This window comes from Chiloscyllium plagiosum, unplaced genomic scaffold, assembly GCF_037043375.1.
Source record: "Chiloscyllium plagiosum isolate Xiang-an unplaced genomic scaffold, Cpla_swu_hap1 HiC_scaffold_45, whole genome shotgun sequence".
Classification (NCBI taxonomy): domain Eukaryota; kingdom Metazoa; phylum Chordata; class Chondrichthyes; order Orectolobiformes; family Hemiscylliidae; genus Chiloscyllium; species Chiloscyllium plagiosum.
In genome coordinates, this window is record NW_028270183.1 from 22,296,863 (window position 1) to 22,317,522 (window position 20,660).

The 20,660-nt window shown below is 43.9% G+C and overlaps 1 protein-coding gene across 11 annotated transcripts in view; it reads left to right on the forward strand.

The window, feature by feature from the left end:
• The window catches only part of LOC122552175 (adhesion G protein-coupled receptor L1-like), a 631,704-nt gene that overhangs the window by 551,143 nt on the left and 59,901 nt on the right, over nt 1-20,660 (forward strand). For all 11 annotated transcript variants that reach the window (XM_087983422.1, XM_043694733.2, XM_087983425.1 and 8 more), the window contains 3 exons: nt 2,877-3,097; nt 7,588-7,654; nt 8,776-8,867. In XM_087983422.1, coding sequence (XP_087839548.1) covers nt 2,877-3,097; nt 7,588-7,654; nt 8,776-8,867 — 380 coding nt within the window. The remainder of the gene's footprint in view (nt 1-2,876; nt 3,098-7,587; nt 7,655-8,775; nt 8,868-20,660) is intronic.

Below are 20,660 nucleotides of genomic sequence, written 5' to 3' on the forward strand. Positions count from 1 at the left end.
CTACATCACATGGGACTGAAGACACACTTAGTCCAAATGTGTGGCGCTGAAAAAGCACAGCAGGTCAGGCAGCATCCAACGAACAGGAGATTCAACGTTTCGGGCATAAGCCCTTCATCAAGAATGGTGGGGGGAAGGGGACTGAGAAATTAAACAGGAGGGGGGTGGGATTGGGGGCAAGATGCTTTGGAAGGCGAGGGGTGGATGCAGTTGAGGGGTGATGGTGAGAGATCAGAGCGGAGGGTGAGGCAGAGAGATGGGAAGGAAGATGGACAGGTGGGACAGTTCAAGAAGGCGGTGCCGAGTTGGAAGGTTGGATCTGAGATGAGCTGGGGGGAGTGGACATGAGGAAACTGGTGAAATCGATGTTGATGCCGAGTAGTTGGAGGGTCCCGAGTCGGAAGATGAAGCGTTCTTCCTTCAGGTGTCAGGTGGCTAGGATTTGACAGTGGAGGAGGCCACACTTAGGCCTGATAAAGGGAGGAAGAGCAAGGTCCACTCCCTGAGGGGTATTAATGGCTCAGTCAGGTGTTTGCAGTAATCCAGTCCATTTTATGATCATTTTCAGATGTCAGTCTATGTTAACAGATCTATTGAATTCCATTTCATAACTTGGCAGAAAATGAATGAAACGCAGAGAAAACTGAATGTACTCAGCTGTTGTATGATGTGGAATACCCAGAGGTTGGGCACACACCCTGAAACTTCACACTGGTTCTTCCTTAGTCCATATCCAGGTCCCAGAGATTGGAGCAGGTGAAGACCATTGAGTCTGTTTGAACCTGCATCCAATAACGATAGATCCTGTAACCTGATCTCCCGAGACTTAACAATGTGAAGGTTATAGTCTATTCCTGGGGTTTTGTCGCAAGACCTGTCCCCACACTCTGGCCCATCATTGGCTAACAACCCTATCCTCGCAATGTATTGTCCTCCTAGGCCAATCAAAAAAAAGTACATTGCTTGGCGTTCATCCAAATGATTGTTTTTCAATTCTGTTATCAATGTTTTAAAATTTGGTAAATATAAATGTTCAGAGTAAATTAAAAAATTATTTTTGTTTTCATTTTTCTCCACATAGCAGGGTCCTGGAGAGTGATCTATAATTCCCAGAGACTCCAGGCCAGTCCTGGAGAGTTGGCAACCTGAAATTCCAGCATTCTCTCTATGTCCGTTTAATATCCCAAAATCTGTCAATCTCTCCCTTGAATACAAGCAGTAGTTGAACATCTAAAACCCTCTGTGGTAGAGAATTCCAAGGATTTGTGAACTACTAAGTGGGAAAAGTAAATTCTCTTCCTCTCAATCCTAAATGGTCACCCCTTCTTGCCAACTTGCTCCTGAGATTGTATCCCTGTGGTCTCAAATCTCCAGCCGGAGGGGAAGCAACCTCTCATTGAATAACCCTGTTCATGTTGGGGTGGCATGGTGTCTCAGTGGTTAACCTCATAGTGCCAGGGACCTGAGTTCAATTGTCTGTATGGAGTTTGCACATCCTCCCCGTGTCTGCGTTGATTTCCTCTAGGTGCTCTGGTTTCTTCCCACAATCCAAAAGGTGTGCAGATAAGGTGAATTGGCCATGCTAGATTGCCCATAGTGTTAGGTACATTAGTCAGGGGTAAATATAGAGTAGGGCAATGTGTCTGGGTGGGTTACTCTTCGGAGGGTCGGTGTGGAGTTGTTTCCACACTGTAGGGAATCAAAACTAATCTCCTTCGGAATTGCATATGTTTCAATAAGACGGTATCCCATTTTTTTAAGCTCCAGGGCATTTTGGGCTATGTTAACTGATCAAATCGTGTTTTCTTCTTGAAGACCCAAGTAATTGACCTAACCAGTTGGTCAGTTGTGTCTATCGCACTATATTGTAGAGAACTTGTTGCTTCTGTGGGACTGAGAGCTGTTATGATTTAGGATCAGTTCTCAAATGGTTTCATTTTAAGTGTGCTTGAATCATTTCAATTCACTTTAGATGTGCACAAGCTTTGCAAGACAAATGTGCCCTCACTCATGACCAACATCTCAAAACTGACCAGATGGAAGTGAATGTAGTATTTTTGACATTTGTTGTTGCTGTTCATCGTTTGCAAAGTGACACGTATCTGGTTACACTGGAGGGCCGGCACCAGTCCCGGGTCAGTTCCAGTTCAGCCCTGGTCTCAGGGCGGAAAAGCGCAGCAGGTCAGGAAGCATCCAAGGAACAGGAGAATCGACGTTTCGGGCATAAGCCCTTCATCATAATCCTAACCCCAACCTGATCCCAGCCACAAACCCAGTCTCAGTCTCCCAGTTCCCAATCTGTAATCCAGACCATGGCCAAGTCTCATTCCCTAAATCCCATATCCCAGCCACAGTCCTGGTCCCAAACCCAATTCCAACCACAGGCCATATCTCACCCACAAGCCCAGTCTCAATCTCCAAACACAACCACAAGCGCAGTTTCATTCCAAATTTCCAGCCATTCCCTCAGTCACAAACCCAAATCCTAACCACAGGCCCAGTCCCAAACACAATCCCAAAAGCAGGCTCAGTCCCAAACCCAAACACAGGCCCAGTCCCAATCCCAAATCCTAGTGACAACCCTGTCCCATTTTCCAAATCCCTGCCACAAACCCAGAGCAAATGTCTAAATCCCAGCAACAGTCCCAGTCCCATATCCAAACCCAGCCTCGGGTCCAGTCACAAACCTCAATCCCAGCCTCAATCCCAAAATCCAATCCACAATCCAAGCCAAGACCTTGTCCACGTCTCAAATTCCAGCCATAAACTCAGTCTTGATCCCAGTATCAGGCCCTAAACCCTGGCCCTCTCCTAATCCCAGGCCTGGGCCCAATATTGCAGTCACTGATGCCACTAGTTTTATGTCTCTTTTGCAGATCGTGTGCCCAATAATCGCTGGCTTCCTTCATTTCTTCTTCCTGGCGGCCTTCTCCTGGATGTGTCTGGAAGGTGTCCATCTCTACCTCATGCTGGTCGAGGTCTTTGAGAGCGAGTACTCCAGGAAAAAGTACTATTACCTATGTGGGTACTGCTTCCCTGCTCTTGTGGTTGGGATCTCTGCAGCAGTGGATTACAGGAGCTACGGAACTGACAAGGCGTGAGTAAATCAGAGGAATTCAACTTGAAATAGAGCGCAGTGGGAAAATGGATTTCCTACCATGTTGAGTTGTGTTTTTCTTTTCTTGGGATATGGGCATGTCAGCATTTGTTGCCCGTCCCTAATTGCCCTTGAAATGAATAGCTATCAAGGCCATAATAGTTAACTACATTGCTATGGATCTGCACTCACCTGTGGGCCAGTTCAGATAAGGATAACAGATTTCCTTCCCTAAAGGACATTACTTAAATAGACAGGTGTTTACAACAATCGATGATTGGTTTGTAGTCAAAATTACTGAGACTAGCTAACTGAACAAAAATTCTGCCCTGTGCTCAGATCTAAATCCATGTCCCCAGATCATTACTTTGGCCCTCTGAATTACCAGGAAAAAGTGAGGACTGCAGATGCTGGAGATCAGAGTCAAAAAGTGTGGCATTGAAAAAGCACAAAAGGTCAGGCAACAGCAGGAGAGTCGACCTTTCAGGCATAAGCCCTTCATCAGGAATGTGGGGAGAGCCCAAGGGGACTGAGAGGTAAATGGGAGGGGGATGAGGCTGGAGAGAAGGTAACTGGGAAGACGATGCATAGGTGAAGGGGGGTGGGTGATGGTGATTGGTTGGAGTGGAGGGTGGAGTGAATCGGTGAGAAGGAAGCTGGACAGGTGGGACAGTTCAAGAGGGTCGTGCCGAGTTGGAGGATTGGATCTGGGATAAGGTGGGGGGAGGGGAGATGAGGAAACTGGTGAAATCAACATTATGCAGTATGGTTAAGGTGGAAGATGAGGCATCAGGTGGCTTGGATTTGGTGGTGAAGGAGCCCAGGACTTGCATATCCTTGGTGGAGTGGGAGGGGGGGGTTGAAGTGTTTGGCTACAGGGCGGTAAGGTTGTTGAAGATGTTCCCTGAACCGTCCTGCAAGTGACAGCGCCACTACGCCCACTGTCTCCAAGTTAGATAGAATGTACGAGTTGGGAAGTCTTGCTACCACTGTAAAAGTCAACTCCTCGGAACTGTGTACAGTTTTGGCCTCACTTAAGTCTTGCATGGGAGCAGTTCAGAGAAGGTTCACTCGGCTGATTCCTGAGGTGAAGGGTCATCTCATGAGGACCGGTTGAACAGGTTTGGATGTTACTCTGTGAAGTGTAGGAGAATGAGAAATAGAGTCATCGAGGTATGCAACACAGAAAAAGGCCTTGCGACCCATCACATCCATGTCAGTCAAAAACAACCATCGGGCTATTCTAATCCTATTTTCCAGCACTCAGCCTAAATAGACTTGTATGTCATGGCATCACAAGTGCACATTTAAATATTTCCTCAATGTTATGAGGGTTTCTGCCTCTGCAACCTCTACATGCAGTGAGTTCCAGATTCCCACCGGCCTCTGGGTGAAAAGATTTTTCTGACATCTCCTCTAAACCTTCTGCCCCTTACCCTAATTCCATGCCCACCAGTCATTAATCCCTCTATCAAGGGGAAAAGTTTCTTCCTGTCTACCTATCTATGCCCATCATAGTTTTATACATCTCAATCATGTCCCTTCTCAATCACCTCTGTTCCAAGGAAAACAACCCCTATTTGACCAATCTCTCTTCATAACTGAAACCCTTCTGCCCAGGCAACTTCCTAGTAAATCTTCTCTGCACCCTCTCCAGTGCTATTATCTCCCTCCTAGAATGTGGATTCCAGTCAACTGCACACAATACTCTAGCTTTGACCTAACCAACATTTTAAACACCTCCAACCTAACCTCTCTGCTCTTCAACTCTGTGCCTCAGCTAATAAAGGCAAACATCCAATATACCTGCTTAACCACATTATCTGCCTGTCCCACTACTTTAAGGCACTGCTGGATATGCACACCTCAGTCTCTCTGATCTTCAGGGCTTTCTAGTGTCGTATGGAAACGCGTAAGATCTGAGGATGCTTGATCTTTCCCCTCATGATAGAACCTGTAACTAGAAGGCATGGTTTCAAAATAAAGATTCATTTGTTTAAGATTCAGATGAAGAATACCTTCTCCGAGACAGTCCTTTGCCTGGGGAGCTCTGTACCCCTGGGAGCAGTGGAGACTGGATTGTTGAATATACTCAAGACTGAGTTAGATTGAACTGACAGGTGTCAGTGGGAGGGTGAAGGTAGGCAGAAAAGTGGAGTTGAGGCCCCACCAATAATCCATACTCTTATTGACTGGCTTGAACAGGCTTATTGAGCCAAAAAGCCTATTTCTAATTCTGATGTATTTAAGAGTTGGAATTGTATCATGGTTGTTTGAAAAGTGATTAAGAAGCTTTGTAAAATCCCTCATAGTTCATGAATGACCTTTCAGGCAGGCAACCTGCCGATCTCACCTAGTCTGGCCTACATATGACTCCAATCTTCGACCATCAGGATCAACTCCTAACTGACCTTTGAAATAGCCCAATAAGCTATTATGGATAAAATTACTGCCATTGGTTCAAGAAGCCCACTTCTATTGCCTAATGAGCAACTAGGGATAGGTCATAAATACCAACCTTGCCAGTCACACCCATGTCAATACTTCTTAGGGCTAAAGGGATCAAAGGGTGGGAGAGGTAAGAGGGAACAGGGGACTGAGTTGGATGATCGACCATGATCATATTAAATGGCGGAGCAGGCTTGAAGTGATGAATGGCCCATTCCTGTTTCTATTTTCTATGTTTCTATGTTGCAGGGAGGAATAAAATGAAAAGGAAAGCAAGGTGTAGAAAGATAATGTGTTTCTCCTTGTCCCCCACTTTAATCCATCAATATTTAAGTGAACCATTCATTAGGAATTAGCATTTTTTCAGACAATGGAATGCATTACACATAAGCATTTGCCCACCAATTCCCAGAAGGAGTCAGGACCAAGGGTAGTCATCAGGTCAAACTGAGGTCACTAGACAGGGGACAATCAGCCCAGCTCCAATTATATCCAGATTGTGAAGTCCCTACCTTTCTTCCTCTCCCTTTGAAGGATTGCAATATCTGTGTTCATAATGGAATCTAACCATGTAACGTCATCACACTGTAATTACAACCTCCCGTCTGGCAAAGAGGGGTGCGGGTGCATGTGAGGTCTGCTACTTTGAGATAGGATGAGTAATTGTTTAGTCTGTTCAGGGAACATCAAACACAGACACATTATGAGAAGGCAAACTGGCCCACAACAATGCTTTCAAGATTGTTGTTGCCATGGAAACAGCAAAGAAATTGTTCACACTTAGGGCGTATTTAAGCTTTTGAAATAACAATCTTTGGGCTATGTAGACATAGTGAAGTGCTGAAGGTTTTTGTGAAGTGGAAAAACTCATGGAAACCATAGCTCATTAAGCAGATGGTATTTTCCCTCTCTCTGTGAGATTAATATGGATAGAGAAACACTGTGTGTCAGGGTGGTACTAGAAGAGTAACTGCATCACAGGGTGCGTAATACATGCTGCAAGAGTAACACACAATATGCCACAGGGCAAGTAATACACAGAGCAAGAATAACACACAATGTATCACAGGGCGAGCAACATACACTGCGAGAGTATCAACGTACTGCAGGGCGAGTCACACACAGTGCACCACATGGCAAATAACAAACACAGAAAGATTAACACACAATGTACAACAGAGTGAGTAACCACAGTGAGAGTAATATGCTGTGTGCCACAGGATGAGTAATACATGGCAAGGATAATAGTGTGCCACAAAGCGAGTAACACCCAATGAGAATAATGCAATGTGCTGCAGGATGAGTAATGTATGGCAAGAGTAATACAGAGTGAGTAACACGCAGGGCCCTCAGCCATAATGAGAACCAGAGTTGGAACCTGTAAGTCTCCTCCAGCTGAGTGCCTGACGTGGAATGTACAGGTATATTGTAACTATCAAGAGAATTAAAATTGTATTGAGGCAGTTCAGAGCGGATCATACCGTATGGAGAAAAGTTTAATTTTATTCTTCTACCTGCAATGTTCAATTTAAAATGTTCTGAACAGTACTTTAACAAATGTTGTGAATACCTTTGTTGGGGAAAAAAACTTCCTGACTAGAAAGGGCTGCTTTAAGTAATAGGTTTACTAGGCATCTGGAACGAGTCACATCGAGTTTTCCATTTACTGAGTAACATCCCCCTTTAATTTTCCAGGGAAAACATCATTGCCAGATAATAAGCTGTGTTTCAATGTTCTGTTTCTCTGATAAATGTCTCTGTGCCTTGTCAGGGTTGATATTTAAGGTGGGATATCCATCACCAATGAGAGGGCAGTGAATGAGGCTGACTGCATCACATTTATCACTAACATTGTTTCATTCTGCCTAATACATGGAGTTAATGCTTTCGCTCTGCTCTCTTCCTCTATTTATCATTCCCACGTTGGTTTTTCTTCCCAATATCCATTTGTTTTCCCTTTTGTTTAATTCAATCCTTGCACGTCATCCCCAACCACGGTCTGGGTCTGATCTCTCTTAATTTCCCCTCTCCTCCATACTCAGATGCTGGCTCCGAGTGGACAACTACTTTATCTGGAGTTTTATTGGACCGGTTTCCTTTGTTATTATGGTAAGTGCAAATTTTGCTATTACCTGTAATGCACACATGTGCGTGTATCTATGTATGTATGCACATATGCTTATCTAGGTGCATAACCACACATGCACATTTACATGGGTCTGCATACATGTATGCATCTAAATGTGCATGCATATCTACATGTGCGTGTATTTATATGTGTGTGAAACTGATGAGAGAGGTAGAAAAGTGATGGGTTTTATCCATTTCTCCATCTCTGTCTTCAGTTTTGAAGAAGGGTCGCTGGACTACTCTGTTTCTTTCTCCCCAGATGCTGCCAAACTTGCTGAATTTCCCCAGCAATTTCTGTCGGTGTTTGTGATTCCCATACTTGGAATGTGTGAGTTGTCTTACGAGAAAAGGTTGGACAAATTGGGCTAGAGTTTAGAAGCGTAAGAGAGGACTTGATTGAAACCCACAAGATCCTGAGGATCTTGACAGGAGAGATGTGGAGAGGATGGGAAAATCAAGAACTAAGGGCCACTATTTAAAAATCCAGTGTCGCCCATTTAAAAGAGAGATGAGGATATTTTTGTTCCCTCTTGAACTCTCTTCCTGAAAAGGTGTTAGAATCAGAGTCTTTGAATATTTTTAAGACAGAAGTGGATAGGCACCTGTATTAGGCAAGAGTCAATGTGAGCAGGATGTTCCCAATGTCTGGGGAGTCCAGAACCAAGGATCACAATTTAAGGATACAGGGTAGGCCATTTAGGACTGAGAGGAGAAATTTCTTCACCCAGAGAATGGTGAGCCTGTGAAATTCTCTGCCACAGAATGTGGTTGAAGGCAAAACACAAAATGTTGTAAGAAGAAGTTAGATACAGTTTTTAGGGCCAAATGGGATAATAGGATATGGGGAGAAAACGGGAACAGGGTACTGGGTTGGATGGTCAGCCAAGATTACATTGATTGGTAGAGCAGACTCGAAGGGCTAAAGGGCCTACTTCTGCTCCTATTTTCTAAGGGGTGAAAGAGTATCAGGAGTATAGGTAGGAATGGGGATTTGAGGATACTATGAGAGCAGCCATGATCTTACTAAATGGTGGCGCAGATTTGAGAGGCTGAATGGCCTACTCCTTGTTCACATGTCTGTGTTCTCCTTGTCCTGACAGATGAACCTGGTGTTTCTGATGATCACCCTTCACAAGATGATACGAAGCAGCAGCTCCTTGAAGCCAGACTCCAGTAGGCTGGAGAATATCAAGTAGGTGACGTCCTGCCTGGGAAATGATCCCGGGGTGGGGGAAGTTGATAGTGGTGGTGAAGAGGGGAGGTAGGACTTGATGGACAGAGGGAAATTTGTAGCTGTGGGTGAACAAAGGGTGATGAGTTGGATGAAGGTGAGGGAGGAGGGAAGACGAGGACAAGGAAGGGCAGTGACTACTAGACAAAGGCAGTATTTGATTGAAATTGGGCTGGAGTGAGGCTCTGGAACCCCATTAACTACTTGAGAATAGAATGGCTCTATTTCATTGCTTGATTGGAGAGACAAATCAGATGATTTCATTGACTCCTTGTTGGGGGTATGTGGGGGGAGGGGAGCATCTCAATAGTCAATTCATTGGCTGAGGCAGCATGACGACAAATTTAATGGGCTGCCACATGGTGAGGGGGGTTCATTGGATTGTAAAAGGGAGAGATTTGATTGGACAAGGAAACATTGGAATCATCAATGAGGTGGGAATCAACATCTGCACCCATAGAAACACTGAACAAAGAAATACAGATCTTTTAATGGGAAGACGTTCAGGGCAGAATGACGCCAAGGGTTCAGTCTCCACCAAATGGCTCTCACTCACCCCCAAGAGATCATAGTCCCCTGTGTCTCCTTCACACCTCAGAAGTAAAATTCTGTTATGGGGCTGGGAAATGTATGCCCACACTAGATCACAAGCAAACTAAGCAGCCTCACTACCAGACTCCCAGTTCCAAGCGGGCAAGACTCAAAATTCCTTTCTTGAGGCTGCTCACAACTTTTATGTTTGCTCTCTGCTGTAATGAGAGGAACTCCCCCATGTTTTCCCAATCCTTCACTGGCCCTACTACAGTTGGGCTGCTGCGGTTTGAGAAGGTAATTCACCACCATCATTGCCAGGGCAATTGGAGACAGAATGGCATCAAATGCTGACCCAGGCAGTAAAGCCCACAACCTGTGAGAGAATATTTGAAAAGGAAACCTTCTGATAAAGGGATGGACTGTAGGAGGTTCATCAGGACATAATGGCAAGAATGCCAAATCTCAAAGGGTACAATAATTTATATTGCATAACAGGAGGATTCTGACTGGTTGGAAAGTGGACTGTGATTGAAGGGGAAATGCACCAGAGAATGCCTGCTAACAAGTATTGATTTAATTGGCAAAGGCACAATGCCTGGACATATTCTTTATGATAGCAGAGGACAGGGTCTCACATACAAATGTATACTGCTCCAATGTGCACAAGTAAGCTGAAATGCTTTCCTGTTTAAATTGGGCACCTCTGGGCCTTCTATGTTAATTAAATGACAAACATCAATCTCAAAGCCAAGACACTTTTACTGTTTCTCTTATACAGGTTGGATTTTTGCTGCTTTGCCTTGTTGTTCTGCATTTGCTGACTTTGTGCTGGTTTTATCTGTTGCCTGCTTCAGTGCATTGAACCATGGAGGTGTCAGATCTCTTACATTGATGCTGCGCTAGTCCCTCTGTCGAACCTACAGATGGGTTCTCGCAGGGAGAATTTACAACAAGGGGTTGGGTAGTGAAGGGGAGAAAGACCACTAGACATTTGGTCCTAAGTAGCCAGGCCAGTGAATTCTCCCTCAAGCCACAAGACACATGCACTTGTCTGAGAAACGTGTCTCCAAGATTCTAAAGTGGGAGGGTGAGCAGCCAGACGTTGTGGTGCACATTGGCACCAATGACATAGCTAGGAAAAGGGATGAGGATCTAAAAGGTGATTTCAGGGAGTCAGGTTGGAAGCTAAAAAGCAGAATGAGCAGAGTAGTAATCTCAGGATTACTACTGGTGCCACGCATTAGTGAGGCGAGGAACAGGAGCGGGTGCTGCTAAACACATGGCTACAGGACTGGTGCAGGAGGAAGAGCTTCAGATACATAGATCATTGGGGTACCTTCTGGGGAAGGGGGGACCTGTACATGAAGGGCGGGTCACACTTAAAATGGAGGGGCACCAATGTCCTGGGTGGGTGATTTGCTAGAGCACTTCGAGAGGGTTTAAACTAGTTTGGCAGGGGGATGGGAATCAGAGCAACAGATCAGAGGAGAGGGTAGTTGTTGAATGGGCAGAAATAGAATGCAGAGAGACTGTCAGGAAGGATACACAGTTGACAGGGCAAAGGGATGGGTTAAAGTGTGTCTGTTTCAATGCAAGGAGTGTCAGGAATAAGAGTGATGAATTTAGAGCATGGATCAGTACTTGGAACTACGATATTGTGCCCAGAAAAGGAGACATGGATTTCACAGGGACAAAAATGATTGATGGATGTTCCAAGGTTTAGATCTTTTAAAAAGAACAGGGAGGAGTGTAAAAGAGGAGGGATGCAGCATTGTTAATTAGAGAGTGCATCACAGCTGCAGAAAAGGAGATTGTTGAGGAGGGTTTGTCTACTGAGTCACTAATAGGTGGAAGTCAGTAACAGGAAAGGAGCAGTCAAATTATTGGGTGTTTTCTATAGACTCCCCCCTATAGCAGTAGAGAGATGGAAGAACAGATTGGACAGCAGATCTTGGAAAGGTGCAGATACAATGGAGTTGTTGCTATGGGCAACTTCAACTTCCCCAAAATTGATCACACCATCCTCTGTGCAGATGGTCTGGATGGACCCAATTTTGTCAGGTGTGTCCAGGAGGGATTCCTGACTCCATGTGTAGATAGGCTGACTAGGAGGGGAGGCCATATTGAATTTTGTGCTGGGCAACGAGCCAGGCCAGGTGTCGATCTCTTGGCAGTGACAGTGACCATAAATGCCTCACTTTTACCATAGGCATGGAGAGGGATAGGAACAGACAGTATCGGAAAGTATTTAATTGGGGAGGGGAAATTACACTGCTATTAGACAGAGCTGTGGAGTATAAATTAGGAACAATTGATCTATGGGAAATGCACAACAGAAATGTGCAAGCTGTCAGAGGAGGAGTTTGTCCCACTGAGACAGGCAAGGAATGGTAAGATGAAGGAGCCTTGGATGACAAGAGAAGAGGAGCTTCTCATCAAGAGGAAGAAGGAATCTTACTTAAGATTGAGGAAACAAGGATCTGGAACAACTTTAGAGAATTACAGGGTAGCTAGAAAAAAACTCAAAAATGGACTGAAGCGATCTAGGAGGGGGCACGAAAATGCCTTGGCAGGAAGGATTAGGGAAAACCCAAAGGTGTTCAATAAGTACATGAGGAATAAGAGAATGATCAGAGAGAGGGAAGGGATGATCAGGGATAGTGGAGGGAACTTGTACCTGGAGTCTGAAGTACACCGTGGACGAGATTAATAGTTTTGAACTGATTGATATTAGGAAAGTGGATATGCTGGAAATTCTGGGAAGCATCAAGATAAATAAGTCACCAGTGCTGGACCAGATATATCCAAGGTTACTATGAGAAGCGAGGAATGAGATTGCTGCGCCTCTGGTGATGATCTTTGCATCCTCGTTCTCCATGGGAGTAGTACCGGCTGATTAGAAGGAGGCGAATGTTGTTTCTCTGTTCAAGAAAGGGAATAGGAAAATCCCTGAGAATTACAGACCAGTCAGTCTTTTGGGTGTAGTAAGCAAGATACTGGAAGATTTATGAGTATTTGGAAAAACATAGATAGTCAGCATGGCTTTGTGAGGGGCAGGTCATGCCTCACAAGCCTTATTGAGTTCTTCAAGGATGTGATGAGACAAGTTGACGAAAGTCGAGCAGTGGGTGTGGTGTATATAGATTGCAGTAAGACATTTGATAAGGTTCCCCACAGTAGGCTTATTCAGAAAATTAGGAGGTATGGCATACAAGGAAATTTGGCTGTCTGGATACAGAATTGGCTGCCCAATCGAAGACAGTGAAAGATAGTGGATGGAAAGTATTCCGTCTGGAAGACGGTGACCAGTGGTTTCCCACAGGGATCTGTTTTTGGGCCTCTCCTCTTTGTAGATTTTATAAATGACTTGGATGAATAAATGGAAGGGTGGGTTAATAAGTTTACCAATGACACAAATGTTGGTGGTGTTGAGATAGTGTTGAGAGCTGTTGCAGACTATAACAAGACATTGACATGATGCAGAGCTGGGCTGAGAAGTGTCAGCTGGAGTTCAACCTGGATAAATGCGAAGTGATTCATTTTGGAACGTCGAATTTGAATGGTGAATACAGGGATAAAGTCAATATTCTTGCCAGTGTGGAGGAATAGTGGGATCTTGGGGTCCACATACATAGATTCCTCAAAGTTGCCACCCAAGTTGAGAGGGTTGTTAAGAAGGCGTATGGTGTTTTGGCTGTCATTAAAGGGGAATTGAGTTTAAGAGGCATGGAGTTTTGCTGCAGCTCTATAAAACCCTGGTTAGACCACATTTAGACAATTGTGCCCAATTCTGGTTGCCTCATTATAGGAAGGATGTAGATGCTTTAGAGAGGGTGCACAGGAGATTTACCAGGACGCTGCCTGGATTGGAGGCCTTGTCTTATGAAAAGAGGTTGACTGAGCTCAGGGTTTTCACACTGGAGATAAGAAGGAAGAGGGGTGACTTGGTAGAGGTGTACAAGGTAATGAGAGGCCTAAATAGAGTAGATAGCCAGAGATGATTCCCCAGGACTGTCATGAGGGGTCATAATTTTAAGGTGATTGGAGGAAGGTATAGTGGAGCTGTCAGAGGTAGGTTCTTTATGCAGAGAGTGGTGCATGGAATGCACTGCCCATAGTGGTAGTAGAGTGAGACATTGGGGACATTTATTTAAGGGACTGCTGGACAAGCACATGGACAGCAGTTAAGTTGAGGGATGTGTAGGTTAGGTTGGTTTTAGATTAAGATAATTGCTCGGCACAGCGTCATGGGCTATGCTGTTCGATGTTTGGTGTTAAAATCCTGCCTTCTTCCAGTAGAGCGCCGTGGAAACTCATCCTGTGCTCTGGCCTCGAGCCAGAGCCTCCAGCAATATTGAACACAGGTTCCCACTCCTGGGCAAACCTTTATATTACCAGTTCCACCTCAGCCCACCATATTTACCAGACTAGTTTGGTCCCACCAACCTGTTGAGCACATGGACACTTCCATGTGAGAACATAGGAAATGATAGGCCATCTGGCCCATCGAACATGCTCTGCCAAGGCCTCATTAATGGCACACAGGAACCCTTACAACAGCCATATGGGTTTTTAATTTGTTTGACTCCTCCGGAGATCGTTAATTGTGTGGGCATGTGAAACATATGACATTGTGATCCACTGGGCAGTCTCTCGTACATTGGGTGGAAAGACTTCAGCTCCATTCATTTGGAGCCAATAATGTTTACCCACAGGATTATGGAGGGAAACCTTCAGTTTGCACCAACATTATATGGAGTCAGTGATTTTTGAGAAGACTTGTAGCCCAAGTTGATGATAAGTATGTAAGTATTCAAGCTCAACGAGTTAACTTACATACTTATTATATGGTGCTTGCAGGGGATGTCACCACTGGTTGCTAGGGGTATGAGGTTAACTTTCTATGCCCTTGACTGGTGACTCCAGTGAGAAACACCTGAGGTCAGCAGTCAAAGATCAAGCAGAAAGGCTCATGGGAAGTCAAGGGGATAAAACAGGATTGCATGGGGAATGGAACTATGTTACATCTTTGGTGAAATTGTGTTCAGTTTGGACCTCTCCAGGAAGCACACATGAACCTTGGGGTGCAAGACAAATCAGCAGAATGAAAGCAGGAGGCAAACTGGTTCAGTCATGAGATGCATAGAATTGACTGGAATTCTCTTCAGTTTAAAAGATGGAAGGTGATCGGATAGAGCTGCTTAGGATTTTCAAAGGATTTAATGGAGCATGGCGGAGTCAAGAATAGCAAAATAGAATGTAACAGTAAGAGCTAGCCCCATTCATCAGGGAATTCAGGATGGCTTTTTGGAACAAGAGGAACCTTTCCCCATCATGGTCAGGCAACTAGCTCATGATTAAGATTGTTGGAGTTCTGTTGGTTTGATTTATGAAGCCAAATGGAGCAAAGGTGGGCAATTAGGGTTGATCAAACAGGATCTGACAGTAGAAGACTCAAGGGGCTGAATGGCCTCCTCCTGTTCTGATGTCTCTATAAATGTCATCCTGCCTGTGTCTGAAACCAGACCCCACCCTCAGGTGTGTGTCTTAAATCTGTGATTCTGTGACCCAGCCTTATCGATGTTTTCCCAATGCCTGAGTAACCATCATCCCCCCACCATCCTGAATAACTTTATAAACAGGGAGAGAGGAAAGCCGTTCAGGCTGGGGCAGGTAGAGAGGGAAGAACAGGAGAAGCTGGCCCCAGCGGTACAGGTAGCCAGAACAGGCAAACATGTCAGTCATCAATGGAGCTATTTTTAAAAATCAACCTGTTTTGAAATGTTATTTCACACCTCAGAGTAGGGGGAGCTTGAACCCAGAGGTAGGGACATTGCTACTGTGCCACAAGAGCCCCATCAGTCATCAACTAATAGGTTTTATACTGAGAAGCTGCACCTGTGACCTCAAAAGCTCATTAACTTTCTACAGAGTGGAATCTTCATTAGAATAAGCACTTCCTAATCACCACCAATCTCTCCTGCCACCCCAGCGGGCATACGAATATTGCCTCCATTATCATGCCCATCCTATATAGCAACACCTGTAATGTTGACCTGTGACTTCTTGCTGCATGCTTGCAGTGAACATGTGTCTCTGTGCCAATGTATGACCCTCTCTTGTCTAAGCCTCATGCTCTGGAACTCTGTTCCGAAATCAACCCCATCTCTCCAACTCCCTCTCCTCCTTTAAGATGCTCCTACCTCATTGAAATCACCATGCAATTATAGTGGTGAGAGGATGGGTTCTCCAGACAGAAAGTGCTATTGTGTAAATTGTGTTCAGATAGTTCAATACAGGCAACCTTGTATTGTACAATGTTATATTCTCATAGCATGTTACAGTATTCTACACTTTTCATTTTTTTGTATGACGTGGGTATTACCAGTTAGCCAGCATTTATTGCCAGTCCCTAGTTGCCCTTGAGGTGGTGGTGAGCTGCCTTTTTGATCCACTGCAGTCCATGTGCTGGAGGTAAACCCTCAATGCTGTTGGGGAGGAAATTCCAGGATTTTGACCCAGTGACAGAGAAAGGACGGTGATATATTTCCAAGTCAGGATGGTGAGTGGCTTGGAGGAGAACCTGCAGGTAGTGTGTCACCCATGTATCTGCTGCTCTTGACCTGCTGGATGGAAGTGGTTGTGGATTTGGAAAGAGTGAAGGAGCCTTGATAAGCCACTGCAGTGAATCTTGTCGATGAATGGAGCAGTGTTGTAGTGTGATTGATAATTACTTTGTATGACCATGGTTGAACAACAGGGCATATTGCTGCAAGATGACTTGAACCCAACAGCCACTTCTGTGAGAAGATGTTAATTTTTCCAAAAATCAGGAGCTGAAAGAGATGTTTTCTTTCTGATTTGAACTATACACAACTGAGTGTCATTTACTAAATTGCATTAGACCTTTTAAGTAGCTCCTAAAGCTGTCTGAGGAAGCTCTCTCTCCCCATTTTTAAGTTATGCTGCAGTTTTGTGCAGTATTGCACAAAATACAGAGGCATGGGATTGAGGGCAATTTAGCGGTTTGGACCAGAAATTGGCTAGCTGAAAGAAGACAGAGGGTGCTGATTGATGGGAAATGTTCATCCTGGAGTTCAGTTACTAGTGGTGTACCGCAATGATCTATTTTGGGTTCACTGCTGTTTATCATTTTTATAAATGACCTGGCTGAGGGCATAGAAGGGTGGGTTAGTAAATTTGTAGACAGCACTAAAGTCGGTAGAGTTGTGGATAGTAACGAAGAATGCTGTCGGTTACAGAGGAACATAGATAAGCTGCAGAGTTGGTTGAGAGGTGGCAAATGGAGTTTAATGCAGAAAAGTGTGAGGTGATTCACTTTGTAAGGAGTAACAGGAATGCAGAGTACTGGGCTAATAGTAAGATTCTTGGTAGTATAGATGAGCACAGAGATCTCTGTATCCAGGTACATAAATCTTTGAAGTTTGCCACCAAGGTTGATAGGGTTGTTAAGGTGATATATGGTGTGTTAGCTTTTATTGGTAGAGGGAATGAGTTTTGGAACCATTGAGATCATGCTGCAGCTGCAGAAAACTCTGGTGCGGCTACATTTGGAGCATTGCGTACAGTTCTGGTCACCGCATTATAGGAAGGATGTGGAATCTTTGGAAAGGGTTCAGAGAAGATTTACTAGGATGCTGCCTGGTATAGAAGGAAGGTCTTATGAGGAAAGGCTGAGGGACTTGAAGCAGTTTTTGTTAGAGAGAAGGTTGAGAGGCGACTTAATTGAGACATATAAGATAATCAGAGGGATAGATAGGTTGGACAGTGAGAGCTTTTTTCCTAGGATGGCAATGGCTAGCACGAGGGGACATAGCTTTAAATTGAGGGAAGTAGATATAGGACAGATGTCAGAAGTAGTTTCTTTACTCCGAGAGTAGTACGGGCGTGTAGAAGACTTGCCAACTTTAAGGCATTTAAATGGTCATTAGCTAGGCTTATGGATGAGAATGGAATAGTGTAGGTTAGATGGGCTTCAGATTGGTTCCACAGGTCAGCGCAACATCGAGGGCTGAACGGCCTGCACTGCGCTGTAATGTTCTATGTTTGGTTAATGCTGAGTCCTCGAGTACTGAGCAAAGTATTGAGGTCAGATATTGGAGTCGAGAGCATGGTGCTAGAAAAGCACAGCAGGTCAAGCAGCATCCGAGAGGCAGGAGAGTCGAAGTTTCGGGCATAATCCCTTCATCAGGTCATTCAGATATTCAGATACTGCCCTGCACTTCCTAATATCTCCCACTAGATGGTGGCGTTGAGCCATGGAATTGGCAAACTGCACTCCCATATATCTTTCCAGTTGCACACATAATCATTTCCCTTAGTTGCAAATATCCACTTAGTATACTGTTTCTCCTTTATTAATGTAAAACATCACAGCTCCGTCAACACTGTATTCAGAGGGGAATTCTCCAAATCCTGTAACAGTAACAGGGGTAGGCCATTCAGCACTGATGAAGGGCTTTTGCCCGAAACGTCGATTCTCCTGCTCCTCGGATGCTGCCTGACCTGCTGTGCTTTTCCAGCAACACACTTTCAACTCTGATCTCCAGCAGCTGCAGTCCTCACTTTCTCCCATTCAGCACTTTAAGCCAGTTCTGCCATGCCATTGTGGCTGATTATCCACTTCAACACCATTTTCCCCATACCATCTCCATATCCTTTTACATCATTGGTACTTAGAAATCTATCAATCTCTACCTTAAATATACCCTTAGAATGAGCTTCCACAGACGTCCGTGATAAAGAATTCCAAAGATTCACAATCCTCTGAATAAAAATATTATTTCTCCTCAGCATCGTATTAAATTATATTTCTCTTATATTTGAATTGTGCTCTTGGCTCTAGACTCTCCAATGAGGAACATCAACCTTGTCTATTCCTTTAAGTGTTTTATAGGTTTCAGTGAGATCATCTCTCATTCTTCAAAATTCTACAGAATACAGGCGCAGTTTGCCCAACCTCCCAAATCATAGGACAGTCCCACCATCCAAGAGACAAGTCTGTTGTACCTTTGTTATACTCCCTTCGATGGCAATAATATATTTCCTGAGATAAATACTGCACACAGTACTGCAGCTGAAATCCAACCAAGCTGCTATACAATCGAAGAAAGATTTTGCTAGTCCTGTATTCAAATCCTCTTGTGATAAATTTCATTAGCCTTCCTAATAGCTTGCTGTACCTATACATTAGCCTTCAGTGACTTATTGACAAGGATATCCAGGTCCTTTTGAACAACTGCACTTTCAAATCTCTTAGTATTTAAAAATATTCTGTACATCTGTTTCTGTTACCAAAATGCATAACCTCACATTGTTCTATATTATATTCTATCTGCAATGTTCTTGCCCATTCATTGTATCTGTTCAAATCCTCTTCAAGCTGCTTTGCATTTTTCTCAAAGTTTTGTGTTATCTGTGAGCTTGTAAATTTAAACTTAAATTTAGTCCCCGCCTCCAAATCATTGATATATATTTTGAACAGCAGGGGCCCAGTCCTGATCCTTGGAGTACCCAAACGTGGGAATGGTCCATTTATTCCTACTTTCTGTAATATGTTTGTTAGTCAATATTAATCCATTACCTCCTATACCATGTGCTTTAATCTTTCTAAACAACCTCCTGTGGCGAGTTTATCAAAAGCTTTCTGAAAAATCCATGTTTTATATGACTTTCCTTTTATCAATTCTGCTGGTAATATCCTCAAATCACTCCAACAAATTCAATAAACACAATATCCCATTTGCAAATCCAGGCTGACTATGCCTAATCAGATTATTGTCCTTGAAGTGTCTATTTATCCCATTCTTTGTAATAGATGCCTTCATTTTCCCCATTACTGATGTAAGGCTAGCAGGACTATAGTTCCTTGTTTTCTCTCTTGCTCCCTTCTTAAATAGTGGGGTTACATTTTCTGCCTTCCAATCTATAGGACTCATCCCACAATCTATTTTGCAAGGTCATCTTCAATGCATCCATTACCTCCACAGCTACTTCGGTCAACATTCTAAGATGTAGAATCTCAAGTCCCAGGGACTTATTAATCTTTAGACCTATTAATTTCTTGAACACAACCTTTTACCAATACAGATTTCTTTCAATTCCTCATTCTGTCCAGTTTCTTACATTTCTAATTCTGGGAGATTTCTCGTATCTTTGTCCGTGAAGACAGATTCAAAGTAATAATTTAGCATCTCTGTCATTTCTCTGTTCCCCATTATAAATTGTTCTGACTTTGTCTGTAATGGATCCACATTCATCTTCACCGAGCATTTCCTTTTGCGTGCCTGGAGAAGCTTTTACAGAAGCTTTTGTTTCTCCCTCCCCGCCATCGCATACTGCCAGCATTGAAGACTGTTGTAATCCAGCTATGACTAAATTGTTCTGGTCTTTTGTTTTGTTCTAAGATTTTGTTCAAATTCAATGATGTGCTTTTCAACAGCTGCGAGATGCTGAGGGGAATCTGAAGAAAAACTTGGCGTTCTCACTCTCAAATAGTTTGAGGAAGGTTGTGACAATGCGATAAATCGGCAAGAGATCCAGGGTAATTGTGGGTTCAAATCCCACTACAGCGGTTGTGAACTTTAAATTCAATTTAATAATGTGCAGCATAAAGCTAGTGTCAGTAAAGGCAACTGTGGCAAGTATTGTAAATTATCATTAAAAACCTGTCTGATTCACTGATATTTTTTCGGGAAAGAAATCTTTACCCAACCTTACCACGCCTGACCAACACGTCACCCATGGTTTAGCCTTAACTACCGTCTTGGACAAATATGGATGTGCAATAAATGCTGGGCTGGAAAACAATGCCCACATCCTATGAGCAAATAAAAAAAACTTCTTAACTGGCATCTGAAATAGTGGAGCTCAAGGTACAAAAACACACTGATGGAAAAGCTCAGTAGGTGTGTCAGTATCTGTGAAGAGAAATCAGGGTTAATGATTCAGGTCTGGTGACCCTTCCTCACGTTTTTCCAGCAATGTGTTTTTGTACCTTGAGCTCCACTATTTCAGATGCCAGTTAAGAGGTTTTTATTTATTTGCTCATAGGATGTGGGCATTGTTTTTCAGCCCAGCATTTATTGCACATCCATATATGCCTAGAGGGTAGTTAAGGCGCAGCCATGGGTGACATGTAGGCCAGATTTCTTTCCCGAAAGAACGTTTTGGGTGCAGTGACCTATCCTCAGAAGTGCT